General features: G+C 45.0%; 1 protein-coding gene across 1 annotated transcript; it reads left to right on the forward strand.

The window, feature by feature from the left end:
* The first annotated feature begins 2384 nt into the window (after nt 1-2384).
* Nucleotides 2385-12707, forward strand: LOC125442380. Its single transcript, XM_048513679.1, has 9 exons — nt 2385-2596; nt 3162-3275; nt 4217-5905; nt 7073-7172; nt 7706-7854; nt 9916-10028; nt 10467-10556; nt 11456-11578; nt 12412-12707. Exons 1-9 carry the CDS (start codon nt 2551-2553, stop codon nt 12607-12609), a joined length of 2622 nt encoding a protein of 873 aa, XP_048369636.1. The 5' UTR covers nt 2385-2550; the 3' UTR covers nt 12610-12707.
* Nucleotides 12708-25789: the final 13082 nt, after the last annotated feature.

Below are 25789 nucleotides of genomic sequence, written 5' to 3' on the forward strand. Positions count from 1 at the left end.
ATCATCTCAATATGCTGATTTTCTGAGTGACCAGCCACGTGCTGCTGGGAAGCCTGCAAAGAGAGGTTTCCCACCCACACATGGACCTGGCCTGGGTTTGCCAGCGCAATTCAGAGGCCCATTTCCTGTAACTTCCCCCTATGTTTGTCAGAGGACAAATATGCTCACTTGCAAGGAAATTAAACATCATCCTGGTATCAGAAAATGCACAGGTTTCATATGTGGCATACGCATCTATACTGAGAATCAAACTGCCTAGTCATGCTTACTGTAAAAGCGTTCTGGTTTCTTTCCAAAACTACACTTTGCTTTCTAAATAAAGGGAAAAAACCACAGATTACATCAGGTCTCCCATAAACTAACATCATAAAACTAACATCTTTTTTGTAGATCAGAATGCAAATTCTGGGATCAGCTGCAGGTTTTAGACAGCATGATGATTGATTCTGAGAGTCAGCGTGGTGTAGTGGTTAAGAGCAGGTGGATTCTGATCTGGAGAACTGGGCTTGATTCCCCACTCCTCCACCTGAGTGGCAGAGGCTTATCTGGTGAACCAGATGTGTTTCTGCACCCCTACATTCCTGCTGGGTGACCTTGGGCTAGCCACAGTTCTCTCAGGACTCTCTCAGCCCCACCTACCTCACAAGGTGTCTGTTGTGGGGAGAGAAAAGGAAAGGAGCTTGTAAGGAGAGAAAGTTAGGATATAAATCCAAACTCTTCTTATTCTTCATGGGGAACAGAGGGTCTGCAGAGGGCTGCAGCTGCTACCCCAGAATCAGCGCAGGAGGAAGCAAAGAAGACCTCCTGTTGCCATTTGACACCCTTTGGCCTTGTAAAATAATCCTTTGTTTATTTTATTAAAATCCTCATCCTGGTTCTTATATCCTATCCTGGATCTCTGGGACAGCAAATGGCAATTTCAAAATGATGAAAGTAGTGGCTTGTTTGGATGTCACTTCCGACTGCTGATGATCATGGATGTGGAACGGATACTTGGTTCTGTTTTGGCCAGGGCTTGTTTTTCTGACTCCAATCTATCTTGGCCGAAGTGAGTAAATTGGGAAAAAAACCCTGGCAGCTTGTCTTTTTAGCACAGCTATCAGTTCTTTGAGAGAAGGCCATAATGCCATCGGTGTTAAAGCGAGCTGTAGTGAGGCATCTTTTGAAAAAGATTTCTCATGAACATGCCCTCCACCAAGATTGGTAAAAGGTAGACTTGAGTCAGATCTCCCACTCTTAGTCCATTCTTAGTCAAATTATCCAAATAACTTCAAGATCAGATGCCCCCAACCTTGTTAAACCTATGGACATATTTGGAGTTTTGAGAAAGGGTAATGGAGACCATTGCAAAATGGCTGCCAAAAAAGGGGGCAATTAGCCAAGCATCCTCCTACGATTGGGGGAACCGTTTCCCAATTTAATTTGTTCAGTCATAAATTGTCCCCAAGATTATAACAAAAAATAAATTAAATAAAAATAATAAATTAGGGTTAGGGTTAAAGCAAGGGCAGCGACTCAGGCTTGCCTTAGTGTTACGTTGAGTTCTGGGGCGCAGTCCGATAATAGGGCTATGGTCAGTTTTAGGTTTCGGGTTTTTGTTACAATTTTGGGAACAATTTATGAAGCAAACCAAACCCGTGCGTATTGACCTCCATTTTTGAAGTGGGGAATCAACCTTAGTCACCTTGAGATCCTTCACATTTACCTACGGAGCTGCCTTGTGCTCTCAAGACAGTCATCTGTCATGGTCGAGCCTACTCTGGCTGGCAGTGACTGTCCAAGAGCGCACTCTCACATCAGCTACTACTTGATCCTTTGAACTGGAGTTCTCCTGGAGTAGACCTGGGAGCTTTGGCAATGCCAGATTGGCATACTTGGGCCTGGACACCTCTGGCTTGGACCACTGTAGCGTACTTTCCATGGGGCTGTCCTTGAAGATAAAGGCAAACTTGAAAGAAGTTTGGAAACAGCCCCATTGCTGGTGTTCGGCAGGGAGAGTGGACTCATCTAGAGTGTCACTGAGAGTGTCAACATTTGTTTTTACCTTCCGTTGATAATTGAGTTCATGCTTGCAGCAGCGAATGAGTTTTTGCAAAAAGTTTTAAAATACTCTTGGAGGACACTTTTTTTTTAAAAATCGCAAAATGACCCAGAAAGTGTCCAAATAAATCAAACGTGTCCCCTGCCGGCTCAAGGAGTGCTGGAGAACCACGCCTCTCCTGTCCCACCGAGACGTCCATGTTTCTCAGATGCCGCCCCTGTTTGGTTGGGGAAGGGGTTTACTGTTAAGAGGAACAGAAAATCCGTATCGTTAACACACACACACTCACACACACACACACACCCACTGCTCAGGCAGGAACACAAGCGCGCCTTTTCTCTTTCGCTTGAAGGAAGGCGGGGGCGGAGAGGGGGGGGGGCAGAAAACCAGCGAGGCCGCCCGAGGTTGCAGAGACCCAGCCGGCTCGGGAGCCGCATCTGGCCGGACCGGGGAGGAGCGAGGAGGAAAGCCTATAAAGCGCTCGGGAGCGCCGCGCACAAAGCCGGGCGATGGCGTCGCTGCACGGGGCCGTCGGGCTCCTGGCCATCGCAGCCGGTAAGAGCAGCGGCTGCTGCCCCGACGACACACTCGCCTTCTGGCCGAGCCGGGGCGCCGGAGACTCAGCCTGGCCAGCGGCCCCAGCTCCAGGCGTCCCGGGGCCAGGGTCAGAGACCCGGCAGGAGGGAGGGCTCCCGACGCGCCTCCGCCGGCTGGAGAAAGCGGCGCAGCTCCGTCGGTTGCGCCTCTGGACCTCGCCGGGGCGCTCCTTCTGCGCTCTTCAAGCATTTGGAGTCACGTCGGAGCAGAGTTTCGTCCCCCCCAGTCCCCACCGGAGTTCCAGCCTTTTACATCCATTACTCGGCTGGCAAAAACTGTCCTTCCGCTTGCCCCCGTTTCCTCTGCATCCAGCAGCCTTGTCGCTTGTTTTGCTGGGTGCCCCTCACTTCTCGCTTGGCTTCCAGACTCCCCCCGCCTTCCGCTGCTGCTGTTGTTGATGCTTCTCCTTCCCTTTCAAGTTTGCCTTTATATCTCGCTTGGGGCAATCGCATAAAGGCATGGCAGCTGGCAAAGGCCCGTTCCCTCTTGTCCGTTAAGGCTCCTCTCTGTCTCTCCCTTCCAGGATCTCTCTTGCTGGCCGTCCACTTCTACAGCTTCACCAGGCCGACCCCCCTGATTCCCAGCACTGCTCTTGGAGTCCTTCTGCTCATTTTGTCGCTTCTTCTGGCATACACAGGTGAGACAATGGTCGTTGCTGTCTTGGAAGGCAGCTCTGGAAGGCAGGCTGTATTTTTTCATGGAACTCTTGATGCCGGTGCATCTTTGCCAATTTAACTGCCTAGTAGTGCGTGGGGAGGGGGCAGAGCTCAGCGAGAGAGCATCTGCTTGGCATGCAGAAGGTCCCAGGTTCAATCACCGGCATCTCCAGCTGAGATGATCAGATAGTGGGTGCTGTGAAGGGCCTCTTCCTGAGATCTTGAGGGGCTCTGCTGACCAGAGCGGACAATGTTGACCTTGATGGACCAGCAGCCAGATTCAGCGCAAAGCCTCTTGATATGTGTTGATGTGGCCCACAGATTTCAGCTCCCAACTGGGGAAGCTGGTTACAGTCCTGTAATCACATGTGCCAGGTTACAGCAGCAGGCACAAGTTTTATTTGTTTATAACTCCCCTTTCTCTCCAGCAAGAACACAGAACACCTTAAATTCTCCTGTCCTCCATTTAGTCCTCACAGCAACCCTATGAGGTACATTAGATTGTGCTACTGACCCAAGGTGCTGCAGAAAACCCCATAGTAGAGTGGGGATCCAAACTGGCATCTTCTAGTCCAGGGGTCTGCAACCTGTGGCTCTCCATAGTCTACAATGCCCATCAGTCTCTGCCAGCATGCTGGCAGGGGCTGATGGGCATTGTAGTCCATGAACATCTGGAGAGCCACAGGTTGCAGACCTCTGTTCTAGTCTAACACTCTAACCAACGTACCCCACTGGCTTCAAGCCTAGTTTCCATGTGTGGTTTCCAAGTATGAAGCTTAGTCTCTTTAATTGCCTGGGGGTGTTGTTAGCTGGACCAAGAAGCAGTTTTAAAAATCTGTGGCTGAAGATTCTGTTTATGATTGAAACTTTGCAACCCTACAAGTTACAAAATGGCTGTCCTGCCCCCCTCCCCTATCAACAGGAGTGCGGAAGACCTTCCAGGATGCTTCCGTGTTTGTGTCGCTCTGCCTGACGGTTTCGGTGCTCTGGTGCGGTTATGGAGTGATCCAGATCCTGGCTGGGCAAGGAGTCCTCTCCAGCACTGCTGACCTGCGCAATGCAGCTGTTCCTGGACTGGCAGCCTTCAGTTTGGGGCTGCTTCTCATCAGCCTGGCGGGCTTTCTCCAGAAAGAGGTCCCCCTCGCCATGATAGCGTTTGCCATTTCTCTGGCCTGCGCCCATGAAATTGCAGCCTTTTACAACGAGGCCTTCAGAACTTCTGCTGTGGCCTGCAATTATGTGATTGTCTGCTTTGTCGGGGGCTACGTTGGGTTGGGGAGGATTCTCTTTTTTCTAAGCCGTGAGAAATTTGTCCTGCCCGGCACAGACCTGGTCAAGAAAGAGGCCGGCAACTGGCAGCACCCAGACGGCAGCACGAGCTCAAACGAGTTGGCTGCGTTTGGTTTGATCCTGAACATGCTCTCGGCCAGTGTCTTGGGCTGCAGGCTCCTGGGGGTGACTGATGACCTCTTTGTGGGGCAGGTCCCCTGGCTGTGGGCAGGAGGGATCTACCAGTTTGGGACCTCTATCTTCTTCTATCGTTCCCTGAATGCACTGGCTGCCACTTTTTGGGGCTTCACCTCCCTCCTGAAGTTTGGGGAGGGCTATTCCTTCTTGATCTTGCTCTGGGTGCCCGAAGAGCCCATCTTTCCCATTCCATTCTCGGTGGTTTTTGCTATCCTCTTTACTGTCTTGGCCCTTTTCGTTGCCATCGAAAGCCTGGCCGATGGCGTCTACCTGCTATTCTACGTGGCCTTGTGCATTGCGCTTGCCTGCAGCCCACGAGGCTTTTTGGAAGGTGGCCCTCAGGGCGTGGCAGTGGGCATTTTTGCGGCCTCTGCTCTCCTGGCTCTTCTTCACCTTTACAATGAGAATGCGACAGTGAAAATCCCAAGGGGGAAGGGAGTGCTCAAGGATTTGCTCTCCCGCCTCCAGGTTTGCAAGCTCCAGGAGGGGAAAGACCTCCACGCCCCTTACCTGGGTTACTCCAAATATGCTGATGCCGAAGTACTGGGCTATGCCTGCAGCGTGCTGGCTTCTTTTGCCATGACTGTGGCAGCAATGCCCAACTCCCCTCTTGCTATAATCGTCATACCTTGGGTGGTGGTTGCGGGGGGACTCTTGAAGCTTCTGTGCGGCTCCATGGCTTTCTCCCGAGGCAAAACTTTAGAGAGCTGTGCTTTTATTCTCTATGGGTTCATGTGGATTATCTGGGGCATTACCAGGTACGGGGGGCTGTACAGTGCTTCGCGGGGGTTCCAGGTAGCTGTGGGTATTGTCTCGCTCATGCTTTTCAATGCCTTCCTCATCCTTTGCACTCTCTTCCTGAGCATCTCCTGGTTCATCTACTCGCTCACCTTTGAGCTCATACTCATCAGCTTCTTGTTGGATGCGGTTGGTGCTACCTCCGCTGGCTATGACATTGCTGTCACCATCATTTTCGGCTTGGTCAGCTTCTACTGTTTCCTGACTGCCCTGGTCAACGGCACTTTTGAGAGGCCTCAACTCCCCATAGGACGACCCATTGTGAGGCTCAGTGGCTTCGGGGGAGGAAGCAGCAAGTGCCTTCACCTGCCAGCCAGGAAAGCGTCGTCAGTCAAGCAAGTCGCAGGTGAGGAAACAGTCCAGCCAGTAGGGCTATTTTTTTGCCCTTAGGCAGAATTTTGGTCATCTACCTTTGTTAAAATTCCTTCCAAAAATTCCTTCCACACGCCTTATACTGAGTCAGGCTCTAACACTGCAATCCCTGGGAGGAGGGTGGGAGGAAGGGCTGTGAAACCGACGTGACTCTGGTGTCATTGCCAGCCCATATGGCATAAGTGGCACTAATGCTACTGCAGGGGTCACTTCCACTAATGCCAGGGAGCCACTCAGCTCTGTGTTGCTGAGTGCCATTGCACTGCTGCTGCACCGGTATTCCTTTGTTGCTGGAGCAGGTGCCAGCACCGATGGCTTCATTCTCGGGGGCAGAGCCAGCTTTAGTTGGCTTCCTGAGGTGTATCAGCCTGGGAATGCCCCCTTGTACTGGCATCAACTTATACCATCTAAAAGTGTGACACAGCCCACTGGGGAGTTTCAAGGGAGCTGGGAATATTTCCCCCTTTTCTCACATCCCACACTGCTGAAAACCTCTTTGGAGAGGGTGAAACTGTGCCATCCCCAGCCACTGCAAAACTATCTCCCCGCTGTGAATTGGACTGTTAGTCTGTCCAGCTCAGTACTGTCTACTCTGAGTGACAGCAGAACTGCAGGCTTTCAGGTGGAGGGTCTTTCACACTATTTACTAACTGATCCCTTTAACTGTGCGATCTGCCTTGAGTCTCACAGAGAAAGGTGGACTATAAATAATGTAAATAAATAAAATCTGTAAAAAGTTGTGATGTTGGGGAAATCAAACCTGGGACCTTTGGCATGCAACACTGATGTTGTACTGCTGGCCCCAACTCCCGTCTCATCCCGTCTCATCTGATGCTGTGCCCACAGGCCTGTTCACCAGATTGCACAGAGAGCTCCTGTTTCGTCAGCAGAGTTGGATTTCTGTTCTGATTTTGGACACTTAGATCTATTTTGCCACCTCAGACAAAATTACCCCATTATATACACAACTTACATGAGCTCAGTTGTCTGTTGCTACTAGTCCTTCCACGAATAAGCTAAACAGCGGCTGCCTAGTTTATAATGTACTAATGGACTGAAAGAGTCAAGGCATACTGCACTCCCTGTTCTGTGAGTCTGTGGCCTGGCATTGTTAATTGAGGAGCTCATCCTTTGATTGTAGAGATAATGAAGAAAGGGGGCATCTGCGGGATCCCCACGGACACGGTATATGTGCTTTCAGCAGCCTGCAATCAACCTGAAGCTGTGGAGAAGGCTTACAAGTAAGGGGTTAACTCTCCATCCAGAATTTCTCTGGAGATCTAATGCATGCACGGGGCGGCAGGGTGGGGCATCATGTTTCTTGGGTCTCGTGGTCATGGGCAGAAACCTTTGCAACATACCTTCTCTCTGCAGCTGCCACACTCCCACACAGAATCTCTTCCAGAAGCTCACTGATAGTCTCCCTTTGGTTATCATGTAGCCAGATCTCATCCCTTTGAACATGCTTAGTTCACAAGTGTTTGTATGTGCATCCACATAGCTACTCGCCATGGGATCGGAGTAACCCGCCACAACTTCACACATAGTTCCTGTTTCTCATTCACATGGCACCATCCAGGACAATATTTTCATTAGCAGTCCTGGAAGTGACATAGGGGATATTTTTGGTTCCAGGAGGAGAGAGAGTGGATTGTGTTGCTGTGGTTGCCATGATCAAGGAGTGTGGCAACTTCCAAGGTTTGGCTGAGGTCCTTGATTCAAATTTGCCTATTGATAGACTTATTGAACCTCTTGGTTCTCTCTCTCTCCCTAGCACAAAGCAGCAGGCTCAGGACCGTCCCATGTCCCTCTGGATTTCAAGTTTGAAACAACTGGAACCAGCCAAGCATCTATTCAACCCTGTCCTCTGGGATTTCATGGATGCTGCATGGCCATCGCCTATCAGCCTGGTCATTCCCAGGGGTGAGAGACTCTCCTCATTGCTGTCCTGATTTCTCTTTAACCCTTCCCTGTTTTGTTTTTTTGTTTTGCATCCCACTTCTCTGAGTGAATAGAATAGAATCTTTATTGGCCAAGTGTGATTGGACACACAAGGAATTTGTCTCCGGTGCATATGCTCTCAGTGTACATAAAAGAAAAATACATTTGTCAAGAATCATAAGGTACAACACTTAATGATTGTCATATAGGTCTAGTAAGCAATCAGGAAACAATCATTAGTAACGAAACCATAAAATGTAAAATCATAAAATAAAATGAAATAAAATGTAATGTAATGTAATGTCAGCACAGGCTATAGTCATACAGTCATAAGCGGGAGGAGATGGGTAATAAGAATGATGAAAAAAAGTAGTGCAGTAATTATATAATAAATATATAATAAATAGTTTAACATTATCGAGGAAATTATTTGTTTAACAGAGTGATGGCATTCGGGAAAAAACTGTTCTTATGTCTAGTTGTCTTGGTGTGCAGTGCTCTGTAGCGACGTTTAGAGGGTAAGAGTTGAAACAGTTTATGACCAGGATGCGAGGGGTCAGTAAATATTTTCCGCAGCCCTTTTGACCTGTGCAGTATACAGGTCCTCAATGGAAGGCAGGTTAGCAGCAATTGTTTTTTCTGCAGTTCTGATTATTCTCTGAAGTCTGTGTCGATCTTGTTGGGTTGCAGAACCAAACCACACAGTTATAGAGGTGCAGATGTCAGACTCAATGATTCCTCTGTAGAACTGTATCAGCAGCTCCTTGGGCAGTTTGAGCTTCCTGAGTTGGCGCAGAAAGAACATTCTTTGTTGTGCTTTTTTGATGACATTTTTGATGTTAGGTGACCATTTTAGGTCATGAGATATGATGGAACCTAGAAATTTAAAGGTCTCTACTGTTGATACTGTGTTGTCTAGTATTGTGAGAGGAGGTAGGATGGGAGGGTTTCTCCTGAAATCTACCACCATTTCTACGGTTTTAAGTGTGTTCAGTTCTAGATTGTTCCAGTGGCACCACGAGGCTAGTTGTTCAACCTCCCGTCTGTATGCGGTTTCATCGTTGTCTCGAATGAGACCAATCACTGTTGTATCATCTGCAAACTTCAGTATTTTAACAGATGGATCGTTTGAGATGCAGTCATTGGTATACAGAGAGAAGAGAAGTGGTGAAAGTACACAGCCTTGGGGGCCCCCTGTGCTCATATTACAAGTGTCTGATGTAATTTTTCCTAGCCTCACCTGCTGTTTCCTATCTGTTAGGAAGCTTGCGATCCACTTACAAATATGCTCAGGTACTGCTAGCTGATTTAGTTTGGTTAGAAGAATGTCCGGTATGATAGTATTGAATGCTGAACTAAAGTCAACAAAGAGGACCCTTGCATAGGTCTTTGGCGATTCAAGATGCTGTAGAATATAGCGCAAAGCCATATTAACAGCATCATCTGTCGATCTATTTGCTCGGTATGCAAATTGCAAGGGGTCCAACAGTGGATCCGTGATGGTTTTCAAATGATACATCACTAGCCTTTCAAAAGTTTTCATAACTACAGATGTTAGAGCAACTGGTCTGTAGTCGTTCAGTTCCTTGATGGAAGGCTTCTTTGGCACTGGGACGATAGTGGAGTGTTTGAAGCAGGAAGGAACATAGCACATCTCTAGTGATTTGTTGAAGATTTGGGTGAAGATGGGGGCCAATTGGACAGCACAGACTTTTAAGCAAGAAGGTGTTATCTTGTCTGGGCCTGGTGCTTTTCCAGGCTTCTGTCTGTGAAATAGATCTTGCACTTCCTTTTCTGAGATCACCAGGGGTTGTAAACCCAATGAAATGGGTGCAGTTGTAGGAAGTTTGGCTATTGTTGGTGCATCTGAAATAGAGGTTGTGGAGAAAGGTGACTGTAGATTATTTTCAAACCTGTGGTGCTCCACTTAAGTGGTGCTTAAGTGGTGCTTAAGTGGTGCTCCACTTAAGGGCCGTTGCTGTCATTTTCTCTTCAGGATGGGAGAGTTTTCATGCTGATTAACTCTTTTTCTTTCCAATGTAGGTGAATGGGTGGACTACCTGGGCATGAAAGACTCTGCTAAATATGTTGGTACCCCTCAGAGCGTAGCTATTCGCATCCCAGATTGCTCAGTCACTACCCATCTGATTGATTTGGTGAGCTGAATCTAGAACCTCTTCAGTATGTCTGCCTCTGTGTTTGTGAAAGACCATGGAAAGATTGGTGAGCAATCCAGGAATGTATTCTGTACCACTCACCTCTTAAATAGCATATAGGTGAAATCTGTAAGGTTTGCAGATTTGAATTCTACTTCAATGTTTTTTTCTGCACCAGACTTCTCAGTTCTAGAGAAGTGTGAGCTTGGTTTATTTTCAAAAAAGTCTCCTCATAAGGATAGGAAGCTTTTTAAAAAGAATGTGATTTTTATTTAATCTGACTTCCATGACAGAGCCAATACACAGGGAATTGTCTCATTCTAGGATTTGCTCTGTTATGACAGGAAAAGCTACCCTCTGTAGATCCAGCCTCGTGCATGCAATTCTTTTTGATCTTATGAATAGCCGCATTCTCTCACTTTCTTTCTCGGTCTTTAGGTTGGCCCAATTACTGTCACATCTGCCAATCCTACAGGAGAAGCAGACACTACTCACCACAACCAGGTGTATGCCAAGCTGGGAAACAAGGTAAATTCTATGCAAATGCTTGCTCTTTTGGCAGTCCCTCTTGGAACTTTAGGGTACCAGTGCTTAAGTTCAGTGTACTTTGGGGAACTTTGGGGGAGTCAAATGTCTAGAACAGGAGTCTCCAATGTGATGCTTGTGGGTGCCATGGCTCGAACCAACACCTTTCCTGGGCCCTGCTGCCTAGTGTTTCTAGAAAGTGGATGGATCAAATGTCTTTTTTTCCCCAGCAGGGTATCTGACTGGCTGTTAGAAAGCTTATTGGCTGTGCAGGGTTTTTTTTAAAAAAATAGTACTTTGGCAGCAGCTATCTTCAAAGCACAAGAACCGTAAACAATATTTTATTTTTAGAAGGCATCCTGTTAAATGGAGTTTCTGCCTGCAGTGCTAAAAGTTACAGAATTATATGTGACCTTACTCTGGCTCCTATGGCAGCCATTTTGTGCTTGCATCTACCACCCTGTGACACACTTCTAAAAGTGCCTGCAGGCTCAGAAAGGTTGGAAGGCCTTGTTCTAGAAAGACCCAAAATATAAGTGCTGCTGATTTGCTCAGAATAAGAGCCTTTTATTTCACTGGATCCATTCACTACAGTTGTGCGCAGGACAGGAGTGGAAACATCTGAGCCTTTTCAGTTTACCTACCTTCTTTCCCTATGAAAAGAAGAGTGGTCCTTTCCGCACAGCCAAAATGAAATGTCCTGCAGACATTTTAAAAAGATCTGTTTTGGCTCTCTATGCTGAGCCATGGATCTTCCACCAGTTTAGTCTGGCTTGAACTCAGAATACCAGAGCACCATGAAGGCAGGATGTATTTCTTGTATAAATTGCCAGAACATGTCTGGACAGAGCTTCTTCTCTCCACTAAAAAAAATCTGAGACACAGTGACGATTCTTCTCTAGGTGGATGCTGTTCTTTGTGATGGACCTTCTCCGGAGAACATAGCCTCCACAGTGGTGGATTGCACCAAGATTGAGAGTGGGAACATTGGGTTCTTTAGAGTCGGTCTTGTCCCCAAATCCCAGGTCAGCATTGTCTCATCGATCCTTCTCTTGTACAATCATCTTGATGTGTTAATTCAGCCACATTTATTGTTTAAAATTATGTATTGTAAAGTACAGTGCAATGTGTATAAAACGTTTGCAAGCCTGATAAAAGTTCTACACAAAGATCGTAGGAGGGGAACCTCTGGGCACTTAAGCAAAAATGTAAACATGTTGGCACTCCAATATATCTGCCATCCAGGGGCACAGAAAGTGTTGTCCTTCTTTTTTAAATAACTTTGAACCTACCTTCTTCCAAACAGCTTAGAGCAGCACGCATAATTCCTTTCCATTTTGTCTCACAACATCCCTGTGAGGGAGGTTAGAAAAAAATGACTGGCCCAAAGTCACCCAGGTAGTTTCAGTAGGAATTTGAAATCAGGACTCAGTGTGGCATACTGAGGACTACACACTAAGCACTGGATTTCTGGAAGGACAAACTCATATTTTTTCTCGCAATCATACATGTAAACTTTGCTGAGAACAGTCTCACTTGCTAATGCAACACCCCTTTGCAGTCTACAGAGCTTGCCATCTGCACTTGCAGCTCACTGTCCGACAGCATTGCTTTGCCCAGGATTCTAGAAAACGAAGCATTTTATAGGGCTTCAGTTCTACTGATGACTTTTGCAGTCAGAGTCAGAGTGTGGCCCTGTGCAGCCTGTGCATGCATCAGAGCAGCAGGTGTGCCTTGAGAGACCCGGAGCTCTTGAAAACGGACACCGGGCTTCATTCAGAGGAGATTAAACTAGGAAGGGAGTCCCTAGATCCACCGAACATCCATTGAATCTTGCATTCTTTGTCTCTGTTTTCAGGTATTACAGATTCTGGAGCAGGTCCAAAAAAGACACCAGTCAGGCCACATCAACAGCACCCTGGCTCTGGAGGGCAAGGAAGAGCAGCATACCCTGTTAAAAGCCTCCCTCATCAATGGTGCTCATGTTCAGAGGAAGTCACCAACATCGTATACTAACAGTGCATTTTGTGTTGATGAGAGAGATGAACCTCAGTGAACAAAAGTAGTCCAGATGTAAACATGAGTTGGTCCTCAAACTGCGCCCCAAAGCCCCTTTTGTTCATCAAAGAATGGGCTTCATTCCAATTGAACATAGACAGTGTTACGGCCTGGAAATGGAGGATGGACCATGGCCAGCTGAATTCTCATGACAGCTGCTCTGGAGCTTTACTTTTGGCCTCAGTTTGCCATCTGTCAAGTGACTTGCCCGGCAGCCTCTTGCAGGCTGTGAAATGTTTCCAACATTATTTAAATAATAATGTGCTGTACAGTTATTTTTGGTTGCATTCCAAAACTGTTGTCCCTTTTCTTACAACTTTTAAAACACAGTTAAAATATTTCTTATACATCTCTTATCTACATTACTAAAGCCCATTTGACTTTGAAAGAAAATGGGCTCTGGGAAGGGTGGGAAGGGCAGGGTTGCCAGGGATCCCTGCCCCCTCCCTCAGGCCCCCCAGGAGACTGCTCGCACAGCAGCCTTCGCCTGAGTCCCAGTCAGACTTACCAGAGGGTGGAGGTGTTCCTCACTGCCAGGTGGGTGCGGGTGCCAGATGCAGTGGGAGAGTGGCAACTCTATTCTTGTCTATGCTGTGCTGTGGTTGCAAATAGAAAAGGGCCGCCATATCTGGGAGGCACAAAATTCCCACTGCACATGTGATATAAAGAGTTTGTGTTGTTCTCCAACAAATGAGAGGCCTTTTCTAATGTATAGATGGAGCCTGATCCAAATGGACCCCAAACCCAACCTGTGGATCCACAATGTGTGAACTGGTGGTGAGCAGGTTTCAGTGTGTATCTGGACTTCTCAAGCAAACCCTGGGTGAACAATTGTAAAGATACAATTTGAAAGCAAGCTATTACATTGAAAGCAAACTATTGTCTAGAATACAGTTTTACAGCTGCTGTTTTGTGAAGCATCTACTCTCTCTTGCTGACAGCTCTATCCCTGAGGGCTCCACTCATATTATGCAACCATGCTGGACATCAGCATTCCTTAAAATTAGGTGCTCCCAAAAGAAATAAAGGCCATTGTCAACATTAAAAAATGTGCACACATTTAAATAAATAAAAATCACCTCAATAAAACAGTCCTGTCTATGCAAAACTGAGGGTGTCTGGAGGTAGAAGCTGGCCTAGGTGGAAAGGCCCATTTAGACCCGTTTTGTTTTTCACACAAGTGCCTAAATACAGTATAGTCGGCCTTCTTTATCTGATCTACCTTCTCAGCATCCACATCAAAAGGTGGGAAAGAGAATCAGCTGACACTTTTGAAGGGCAGCCTTACCCCCTCAGTGACAAATTACCCCTGCTATAAAGGACAGGAGGAAGAAGCAAGGTTGCTTTGCTAGTTGGGACTCTCTCCCCGTTTGACTTCTTACTTAGGGTTGCTAACTTCTAAGTGAAGATCTGAAGATCCCCCAGAATTACAACTGACCTTCAGATGACAGATCAGCTTAGAGAAAATGGCTGCCTAGGAGGGTAGACTCTACAATATTACAGCCAGCTGAGGTCCCTTCCCACCCCAAACTACACACTCGTCAGGCTCCACCACTAGCACCAAGGGGGCAGGGGTGTGTGTGACGCACAGGATGCATGCTGGTGTGGGGGCGTGACAGGGGCGCAGGGCGCACTTGTGCCCCAGGCATAGTTCCCCCTCGCTCCAGCCCTGGGCTCCACCCCCAAATCTCCAGGAGCCCACCAGCTCTATCACATGACACCACCAGTTCCAAGGTCTTGGCCTTGCCCGCTTCAGTCTCCCTTAGAGGCCTTTATAATGGCTACAGCTGGGGGTCTCCAAACTTTAATTATACAAGTCAAACTATGTAAAAAATTGGAGTCAGAGACCAGCAAAGAGCCAAGATATCACTTTCTCTTATTATGTCACTTCTAGGTTAAAGGACAACTCCTGAAATTCTTCTTCCAGTGAGGTTACTCTTTCCCACCAACATTCTAATTTAAATTCCCTGCCTTACATCACTTCCTCTCCCTTACATCATTTCCTGCACTCCTCCTCCATTCATTGATGTTCCTCCATACCCTTGAGGATTAAAACACAAATAAAGAACTAGCCAGTAAATATACAGATTAATATTATTGGTATAACTGACTTATTGATTAACAATTGCATTAAAATAATGTTTATACCCCCAGACTTTTCCCAGTGGGACTTCTATTGCTTATTTCTCTGGGAGAAGGCCTGCTCACACATGTGATTTGAAGGAAGCTGAAGTACACAGAGTCAGAGAGTCAGGGTTTTACAAGTGCCTGCTTTATTCAGCCATGTAAGAGTCAACTGTTGTAAACAGAATACTGGCATCATAGCAGCTTCTACAAGGTCTCTCTCTTCTAGTCAAAAGGAGAGGCAGATATGCAGGCATAGATAGATTGCAGAGACACACTTATTGAGTATTTGCATAGTATAGATTGAAAGAGTTTGCTTTTCCTTTATCTAGTGTAACTTTTTCTTTATCTTGTGTAACCTCATTTGTTATCTAGTGAAGTTCTACAAGACAACCACTCACATTTCTGCCCTATGATTTACTCTAATAATTCAGTAGAATACCAACAAAAGGTTAAGGGCCCAGGGGTTTCCACTGCATTATTTGTGTGTTTCAGAGGACCCAAGAAGGGCTCCATTGTGACTGTCACCACTTTATCTCATTGCGTGACACCTGCAATTAAATTGGCTTACCACAAGGCTATCCTTGCCCAATTGCTATGAGGGCACACTCTACCAGCCACTTAGCCACTAACAGCTTTTAAATCTCACGTAGACTTCAACGACCTCTGCAAAGTAGCGATGTGGTCCACTCCATTAACTTTCATCAGGCATTATGCTGTGGACTTCAACGCTAGGGTGGAGATGACTGTGGGTCAATCTGTGTTGCAATCTGTGGATCACTGATAGTACCACGCCCACCTCCACAGTATGTGAGCTTGCCATTCTTCCATGTGGGACTGCATAGAGGCCATGACAATGAAGAACAGCATTGCTTACCATAGTGGCTCTAGATTCATCTAGAGTCTCTCTGTGCAGGCACACATCCCTCCTACCTTTCCCTCTGTGAGTTGTCATCTAGCTCAAGTGGTGGCTTCCCCTAGTGGTAAAGGGAGATCTTGGAGGGAGGGAGTGCACCCTTTCCCCTTGGCTTGGTCACACGCTCTTCCTGGGCAGGAAGAGAAGCTAGCCCAGGCTTATGATTGAAGGAAGGGAAGAACTCATCTGATAACTAGAAGCTCTTAAAAAGCTAATTAAAATGCTCTGCAGCTGGCCTGCACAAGTGCAGTCCCAAAATCTTTAATTGCCTCTAAAGGCGGGGGGGGGGGGTCCCCTTTGTTCTATCTGTCTGAAATTTGGTACTAGTGAAATACTGCAATCATCTGAAAACCATGAAGATACATACCTGAGTGGGGAAAAAAAGATGTCTGTGCCTGCCATTGAAAACCAAATTTAACATTGGACTGGATCGTGTTGTAATTTGCACCAGTGGTCATTGGATACGCGTCTAGACAAGTCATTGTCTTCATACTTCATTGGCACTATTATTTGTGCCATAAAGACCTCTTAATATTTACTCAGCACACCTCTCTGCGGTACCAATTTTATCAGTATTTGCTCAAATATAGTAATCTTTTCAAATACCTTAAATTGCTTTCCAAGTATGGGTATTCATACCCTAATACAGCTTCTGACTCAAACTTCTCTTGAATTGTTGCATATATCAGTAATGACTGTGACCCTGTAGAATCAATTAACTAAGTGAATCCATGTCTTACTCATCATAAGAAGTTGCTGGTTTTCCTGGTTACTTCAAATTTCTGATGGGCAATAAAAGGTACCTAACAAAAAGTTGGTGCTATTTGTGACCTGTTTATGTCCCACAACTCTAAAATCTGAGCATATTAAACTTGGCATGGACTGCTTCTGTTCTCTTTTCTAAACACATCCAACTGGCTACTGGATCATGTCTGTGTATTTTATTTGTTCCATATTCCATAAATACGTTTAATCAAAATAAATAAATAAATAAATAAATAAATAAATAAATAAATAAATAAATAAATAAATAAAGTTTATTTGTCCCATATTCCAGGCAACTGGCAAATTGTTCCGCATTTGTAGGAACAAAGCTGCAGCTTTTGCAACATTTGCTTCTGTGCTTGGAGCAGGTAAAACCTCCTTGAGAATATGGCATACAAAGGAACGTTTCTGATCTTAGGGTGCTTAAATTCATATTGTTAGCATGTGGATCAGAGGCGGAGCAAGGGGAAACTTCGCCCGTGCAGTGCCCGTGGCCTGCACCCCTGCTGTGGTGCCGCCCAACCTGGAACACCCCCGCCACGTCCCCGTCATACCCCCTCCACGGCCTGGCCATGACTCCGCCATGGCTCCATCTGGGGCACTGCGCCCCACCCCGCCCTGTTGGTGCTACCCCTCTGAGGTGGATTTATAGTTGACAAAACACAAGAGGCTGCTAGCATGCAAAATCTCAGCTGTGCCTCTGGATCACATGCCTTGAGACCTCAGGGCCACATGCTACCGTATCTCGTTTTATTACTTTCAAAGACCTAAATCACATATATTATTTGAATGTGGTGAAGTTACTGGAATAAGGACAGACCAGGAAATGAAAGTTCAACATATTTGTGCATTTGTTCAGAATGTATCACATCTCCGTTATCTCTATGTGCTGCAAAGAAATTGGACTTATCAAAATTATGAAGTTAATTATTGCCCTTGTTCTTAGGCTTCCTGGTTTGTTTTAGCAAGACGTGTGATCTCACATACCCAAGTTGCCTCCCTTCATTGCTGAAGCAAGTGCTTGTTCTGTAAATATGGATTAAAAATATCAGATCAGGTGAGATACCAAATTAGGTTCAAAATGTTAGTATTAACTTTGAAAGACCTAAATGGTCTGAGACCATCATACCTGTGGGACCATGTTTCCTGGTTTGCCCCCCAGAGAGCATTACACTCAGTAAATAACCTTCTGACCCGAAAAGTATCTGGCTGTCCTCAACCAGTGCCAGAATCTTTTTGGCTCTGGTCTTGGCCTGGTGGAATGCTCTGTCAAATAAAACTAGGGCCCTGTGGGATTTATCCCACTTCCACAGGGCCTGTAAGATGGAGCTGTTCTGCCAAGTCCATGGTTGAGGGCAACAATGGTTTTTCTCCATCTTAGCTGGCCTCCCTTTCCCATCCTTTTCTCTTCCCCTTTTTCCTATATTTCCTTTGCCCCTTTCTTTCTTTCCTTCCTTCTTGTTAACTGGTTTTCTTTATTAATTTGATTAGCATGATTTAAAATTTAGATTGCTCTGCCCTTTACTGGATTTATTTAACTGCCATAGTTGTATAGCTTTTATGCTTTATGTTGTAAACTGCTCTGAGCCTGTTGCAAAAGGGAGGTCAGTCTAGAAATTTAATTAACAAACAAACAAATAGGGCCCCCCCTTAAATATCTTTTGCTGTGTTCTGGAGCACTCAAAATGTCGGGCACAAGCTGAGTGTGAAACTGAACAGACAGCAAAACTATCAGGTGGGAAATATCCTCTTTCCCCCTCTGTTGCCTTTGCTGTACCAGAAGATGCCTCTTTTTAAGATATTTCCCAGATGTCTTATTTTGGGTGTACAGCGTGAAAGAGGCAGTTTCCTCTTTTTAAGACGTCTTACAGATATATATTTTTTGTGCTGTGCAGAACAGACCAATATGTCAGGGAATAATCTTGGTATTTTCTATTTTGATAACAAAAAATACTGTTCATGTGAGAACTGTTTTGTCTGAAAGGAAGGAGGGGTTTTTTTGGGTAGAATTCTTTAACAGGTTGGGGAACCAGTTGCAATGACCTGAAGTACTGAATGAGGAAGAAATGCCTTTGGAAATAGCTAACTATTAATCACCTTATATGGCTTCTATTTTTCTTTCTGTCCTTTTATCTTATTTTCCAAGAAAAACTCTAAGCATAATTGAAGACTTTTCTGGGTGACAGATCTTTTTGTTAAGATGGTAGTAGTGGTACAAGTTCAGCTGTCACTGGGAATGAACTGCCAGGGAAGTTCATACTGACTGGAGAGTATTCTTCCCAATGGCTTGGAAAACAGACTTGAAAAGCTAACGGGAGGGGCAGAGCTATATTTGCAGTTTGAATTTAGAATAGATGGTACAAAGTCAGAGAGTATGGAGCTATGTGTGTGTTGGTTGAAGGTGTAGAATTAGGGGTACAGGGGCTCCCTTTGCAGATCTTTAATGCCAATGCAAGGAAAATCTGATGCCTGCAGGAATGCCTGTTTACTTTCATTGTTTTCTGTTTCAGTATAGCTGTAAATAAAGCTGTAAATAAAGCAAAACTGAAAGGATTTTCTCTCTCATCAAAAGGAAACAGAACTCTATAGCATGACATTTGGAATTTCTCATTGCTCATGGAAATGTGTTGTAAGAAACAGTATGGGTCTTTGTACATTATAATAATTTTTAAAGTATTTTGCTAAACTTGCTTCCCACTTCCATCAGCATCTCCATCCTCAAAACTGCAAACCTTAGGGGCAGAGTGCTGCACCACAGTGACGAGTAATCAAAGGTTTGATCGATGATTACTATCTCAGAAATCTCTCAGTATCTAGGGTAACTGGCATCTCCCCTTGGATGCTGCGTTCCATATCAATGACCATGTCACTTTGGGAGTACATTGGTCTCCATTATCACATCCCAGACATTGCTGATGGTGATGTTTCATCCCCTTCAGCATCGCCGTCTACTCAGAAATATAAAATTTAAAGACCTTCTAAATTATCAGTTTTCTTTGAATTCTGTGAATAAATTGTCCGTCTTCTGTCTTCTTGCATTTAGGAGATCAGCAATAGATCAGGGAAAAATTCTCCCACCAAGACATTGCTAAGATGTCTAGTTCCTTCTTGCCACTGGTTATCTTTTATCATCAGCTAGGTTAATCAGAGGTGATAACAAATCATGTGTGGAACAAATAGCAGGACTGGGGGAATGTGCTCTTGAAAGTGTCTAGGGCTGAGGACAGAATGCATCACATTTTGTATGTTCAAAGATAATGTGGCCAAACCAGTACACATTTGTGAAATGAACTGCTAAAATGACAGAACTGATGAATAGTGTTGTTGTAAAACTGGCCACTGGGTTCCAGGATGGGTCTGTCAGTAGGGTTGTTCCAAGAATATAATTACAATGGGTAATGGGGAATTTTTTAAAAAAGTAGTAACTGGGGATTCTGCTCAGTGGTGGGATTCAGCAGGTTTGCACCACTTTGGCAGAACCAATTGTTAAAATGGTGCTTGTATACAACCAGTTGTTAAATTATTTGAATCCCACCACTGATTCTGCTCCTGCCTTGCAGCATAACTCCAGAACAGAAATGCATGTGAGCCGATGTGAAGAGACAGAAATATTTTGGAGCCAGATTTAACTGTGAATTCAGGCAGAATTAGGTGAAATGCAGAAGTGGACTTTAATGCACATGGTCTCACTGCTGAACAGAGCAAAAAAGCATTTCATGCAATTAAAAGAAAGCCTATGGAGACTTATTCACTGCTTGGATGTTGATTAGACAGAGCCCTGACCAGATGGGTTGGAAAGAGTAAGGACAGACCCCTTGAAGAGTTGAAAAATTTAGTGGGATTGGAACAATTTTAAAGCAGGTTCCCTCACAACTCAGAAACAAAAAGCTAAAAACAGTGGAGGAAATAGCCACACCGTTAGAGGGATATCTTTTCCAACCTCGAGTAAAGAAAAGTTTGGAGCACCTCAGAAAAATCAGAACCAACTAAAACCAACCTAGCAAAGGAGGGCACACTTGACTCAAAAAGAGGGGGAGGGTGTGCCAGGAAGAGGACCATATGACGTTCCAATACCTAACATTTCAAAAAGCGAAACCACATAGTACCTCAACTTCCTGGATTTCAGTAAAGCCTTTGACAGGTTTCCCCATATGATGTCATAACCAGTAAACTAGAGAACTGTGGATTGGACTCTAGGATAGTTAGGTGGATAGGGAACTTGTGGGGAAAAGGCCAATTACGCATAGCGAGGTTCCTGCTACTTCAAAGAGAATTAGCTGTGAAGTCTTTATTTAGGGGTAGGTTTGGTATTATTATCCACTGCCTTGTTTGAGGTGGGGCAGCATTACCCAGATCTAAAAATGTAGATCTGAGTCTGGTATGAGGAAGTGGGTTCCTTTGTTGCTTGCAAAAGTAACATTTTTTAAAAAATTTCATCATGGGATGGAATGTATGTCTTTAGGGAACATTTGGAGTTTTTGAAAACATGCAAACTTGTTTCAGGTCGTACTGAAAGCAAAAGTTAATTGAGATACCTTAGGATGGTTAACTGGTATCTTTCTGCCTGTAATACAGTTCTCAGGGAACCTAGGCAGACTTTCTGTATCCCCGCTTACCTATGTCAGGGGAAGAAAAATGGCTCGGGACTCTCCAAGTCGGGAAAGACTGTGGAGAGGCTGTCTAGCCATTTTAAAAAATTCTGACATGACTGCCTGAAATGTCCCTTGAAGCTAAAATGATTAAACTGAGGCTGTCATACTTTGGTTGCATAATGAGAAGCCAAGAGTCACTTGAAAAGACAATAATGCTAGTAAAGGTTGAAGGCAGTGGGAAAATAAGAAGACCCAACATATGGACTGATGCTATAAAGGAAGTCACGGCAAGACCTGATTAAGACTGTTAACAGCAGGATGTTTTTGGAAGACATTGGAAGACCCACAATGTGACTGCAGGCCTGAAGAAATACCTGTCTTGAGGAATGTTCACCTGAGAGGTGGAATAAAGTGTCAGGGAATAAACATGGTCTTTTCTGTTTTTCTAACAGAAAATACTATTCATGTGAGAATCATTTTGTCTGAAAGGAAGTTTTTTTGTGGAACCAGTTGCAATGACCTGAAAATGACCTGAAATGCTTGATTGGCCGGGGAAGAAATGCCTTTAGAAATAGCTAACAATTAATCACCTTGTGTGGTTTTTACTTTTCTGTCTGTCCATTTGTCTTATTTTCTTCTGTCTGTCCATTTATTCTTCTTTTCCAAGAAGAACTCTAAACATAATTGAACACTTCTTGGGGACAGACCTCTTGGTAGCAGTGGTAGCAGTGGTACAAGTTTGGCTGTCTTGGTCATTGTGAATTAACTGCCAGGGACATTTATACTGACAGGAGAATATTCTTGCCAATGGCCTGGAAACCAGACTTGAAAAGCAAAGGGAGAGACAGAGAAACAGCCATATTTGCAGTTGAATGTAAAATCGATGCTACAAAGTCAGAGAGTATGAAGCTGTGTGTTTTGGTTGAAGGTGTGGAATTTGGGGTACAGGGGCTCCATTTGATAATCAAGTGCTGGAAAAATCTGATGCCTACAGGAATGCCTGTTTGTTTTCATTGTTTTTTCTTGTATAGTAAATAACAACAAAACAAAACAACATGTTCTCTCTCTCATCAAAAGGAAACAGAACTCTATAGCATGGCTTTTGGAATTTCTCATTGCTCATGGAAATGTGTTGTAAAAACGGTAAGGGTCTTTGTGCATTATAATAATTTTTAAATAAAGTGTTCTGCTAAATTTGCTCCTCATGACTGTAAATATCTCCATCCTCAAACCTGCAAACCTCAGGGGCAGAGTGTTGCACCAAAGTGAGAAAGAATCACAGGTTTGATCAATGATAAATACTGTCTTAAAAACCTCTTGGTAGTCTAAGGAAACTGGCATTGAAAATGGATTGAAAGTGTATTATATTCAGAATATATGGAGTTACAGTTTCTCTATTTGGGAAGAAAAAAGACTCCCAAGACATGGCTGAAGCCATCCTGAGCATTTCTCTAATGGAAAGCATGACCTAAAACTATTGTAAATATAAATAAATGGAACACCAAAGGCACATATTTAAAAGGCGAAGAGGGTCAGCATAACAATAAACATCTTGTGCTGTGCAGTTCCTGCCTAGGCCATAAAGGGACCTGTGAACACCATTTACCTCAGAAGCTGCCATGTCCTTTAGTCCTTTGCATATCTTTTAGGCCAATACAATCTCTTTGAACAGAGCAGGCTGCTGGGTGACTGCACAGGCTGCTGGTGGGGCTCAAACAACATCTGCTAATTATATTGCTTTTCCAGGCACTGAAGAGGATTGAAAGGAAGTCACTAGCAGAAATAAGACCCTACCCATAACATGTGTCATTTCATAGCTCGCCAAATGTTACCTCCTCCCTCTCAGGAAGAAGATCTCCTGGAAGGACTCATGACAGCATGAACACAATTAACCTTTCAAGTAACCTTGGTGATGCATGTTTACACTTGTCCAACACCCCTGCCCTGAGGTGCAAAATTCTCTTTCTATTGTGCCCTATCTTATTTAAACAGCCTTTAACCTCTGGAACCATTAGTTATCACTCCCCCCCCTTTTTTTGTTTAGATATTCTTTCAAGGGAGTAATAAGACTGCTCTTGAAGAAACCATGTCTAGATCCTTTGGATTCAGCCAACTACCTCAGTATCAAATCTTCCATTTTTGGGTAAGGTATTTGAGAGAGCAGAGGTGAAACAACTACAGACTTTCCTGGAGGACACATTGGTCTTAGACTCATTTCAGTCTGACTTTTAGCCCAACCATGGGTTGGAAATTGTACTTTTCCCCACACAGATAACCTTCAGACGCAACTGGATCTAGATGGGTCAGCACGGCTGTTGTTATTAGATCTTACAACAGTGTGACGTAGTCGATTGACCTACTGCCTTATTGATTCTAGGATATGTGGGACAGGCTTTCAATGGCTTGTCTAATTTCTTCAGGACTAGGGACAGAGAGTGGCACTAGAGAGAGGTTTTCAACATGCAGGGCTACCTTTGAGACTGCTCCAGGAATTACAACTGATCCAGAATACAGTGTCATGGGTCCTGATGGAGACCCCTTGGAGAGCTCACATACAATTAGTACTCCACCACCTGCACAGGCTCCTGATTGAATACCACATCAGTGTCAAGGTACTGGGACCACTGTATCTGTAGGACCACCTCTTCCAATATACACTTGAAAGAGTGATGCACTTGGCTGGAACCAACCTGCTGGTGATCCCTGGCCCAAAATGTATCTAGCTATCCTAGATCAGAGCCAAGACTCTCTTGGGCCTGGCCTTAGGCTGGTGGAACTTTCTGTTGAGTGAGGCCCTTTTGAGTGAGGCCTGATTGACTTGGTTCACTTCCACAGGGTCTGTTAGATGGAAGTGTTTTGCTGGGCCTATGGTGAGGCCACTGATAGTTGTACATCAGCTGACCTCACCCTTGCTGGGCCCACCTAAGGTTCATTCCCACCTATTATGCTGCCATATCCCCTACTGTTCACCCATAGGATAAAGGGGACTACAATCACAGCACCATTTGTTAGGATTAAGATTTTAAGTGTTATTGTATTTTAATTATATTTGATATTTATTTAATGTATGGTTGTATAATTTTATTGTTGTTAGCTTCCCTGAGCCTGACCATGGTTGGGAAAGTGGGTTAGAAATCAAATTTTAGATAGATGGATAGATAAAATATGTGTTTTTGTGTGAAGTAATCAGAAAGAGACAACGCGCATGTTACAAAGTCCATGTGTCCCCCACATGGACATTTGACAGGCATGTTTTAGGAATCCCTGACTGATAACTTTAATTCCTAAGCACTTAAAGGCTCAAATTGGATCAGGACAATGGTGTGCATGGAGAAGGGGGCTAGTTCTTTTCACTACTCTGTTTTCCCAGGCTGAAATGGCCTAGGGAGCTCCTACTTGTCCATTAGGGAAACTTACAGGCACTTACACGTACCAGTAGCTACATGTAAGCTTCTCCAGGGGTGCAAATAGCAGCTCCTTGTTTCAGGTTGGGAAAACGGCTTAGTGGGAAGGCTTAATTCCTTTCTTCTTGTTCACCATGGTTCCAACCAGAATTACGTCCAACTGCCTAGAAATTACATTTTCATTGCAGAACTCCTAGCGTGCAAATGGTTTTAAGTTCTCAAAGCAGCCTTGTGGAGGACTCAAGGACCTTATACAGTACTAGTGGGGCCCGGCCACACGTTGCTGTGGCAATTGTCCTTCTCATCACAGTCCATAACCCACACAAATGTCCATTCATGTCCAATGATCCCCAGCATAGCCTTTTGGGGTGGTCAAATGGAATCCCTCTTTCCCTTTTCAATGCACATCGTTATATGGTGGTGTCTTGTTTTTTTAGTATAAGGTAACCTTTTCCATTCCACAACGGAACTGTCCAAAGTGTGAATCCCGCTGTCAATGAGGTTGGTTGACACGCACAGTCCTGGCTTGGGTAAGGCAGAACTGGGGCAAGCAGGCTATCCCAGTCAGGCAGCAGAGGCAGGGTGGTGAAGCGCTCAGATCGAGGCCAGCTCCCTGGGTTCTTAAAGGGCCACGTGCAAAAGAAGCAGAGCCAGTAGTGTTGGTTCGCTCCCACCCCGTGGATTTTCTTAGAAGAAAAAGGCAAACTCCAGCTCGCTTTTAGTAAAAGAGATCTGTGGCAAATATGGGTGAGGAAGTGGGTAAATGGTGGTTGGATGTGAGGGAGGGCAGAGTGAGGTGTTTGGGGATGAGCTGGATGTGTATGAGAGTATGTGTGTTGTGTGGTAGCAGTGGGTGAGGCACAGAGAGTGAAAGTTACCTGCATGTGTGTGTAGGGGGGAACCACACCTGACGTCTCACACGGCAAAGTGTGTATGTGTTTCACTTCTACTTGTATTACCTAACAGTATTACCTATTTACCGCTTTCACTGCTCATCTGTGGCCATCTGCGTGAACATTCTAAGGGCATACCAAGCCCTCAGGCCACAGACATGCTGCACGAACATTCTAAGGGTGACAGTTAAACACAGCCAGCTTCATGGCCTGGTGTGCCAGGAAAAAGACGTTTTACCTGGCTCAGGTATGGACTTTTGGCGATTTGAAGTTCCGATTACCTGCCCACAACAGGGAGGGATGTCATGTGAAAATTTGGGGGCGATCCGTCCAGCAGCTTCTGAGGGAGACCATCAGGGACAAACACACGTTTAGATTTTTATATATATAGATGAATCATCAGCATTCCAGGGATTCTATTCATTGATCTTAAATTCACCCAGGAGAGTTTGAGTGGGCAATACAGAGATGGGAAAGGCATGGG

This window comes from Sphaerodactylus townsendi, linkage group LG13 (genome assembly GCF_021028975.2).
Source record: "Sphaerodactylus townsendi isolate TG3544 linkage group LG13, MPM_Stown_v2.3, whole genome shotgun sequence".
In the NCBI taxonomy this organism is placed as follows: Eukaryota; Metazoa; Chordata; class Lepidosauria; order Squamata; family Sphaerodactylidae; genus Sphaerodactylus; species Sphaerodactylus townsendi.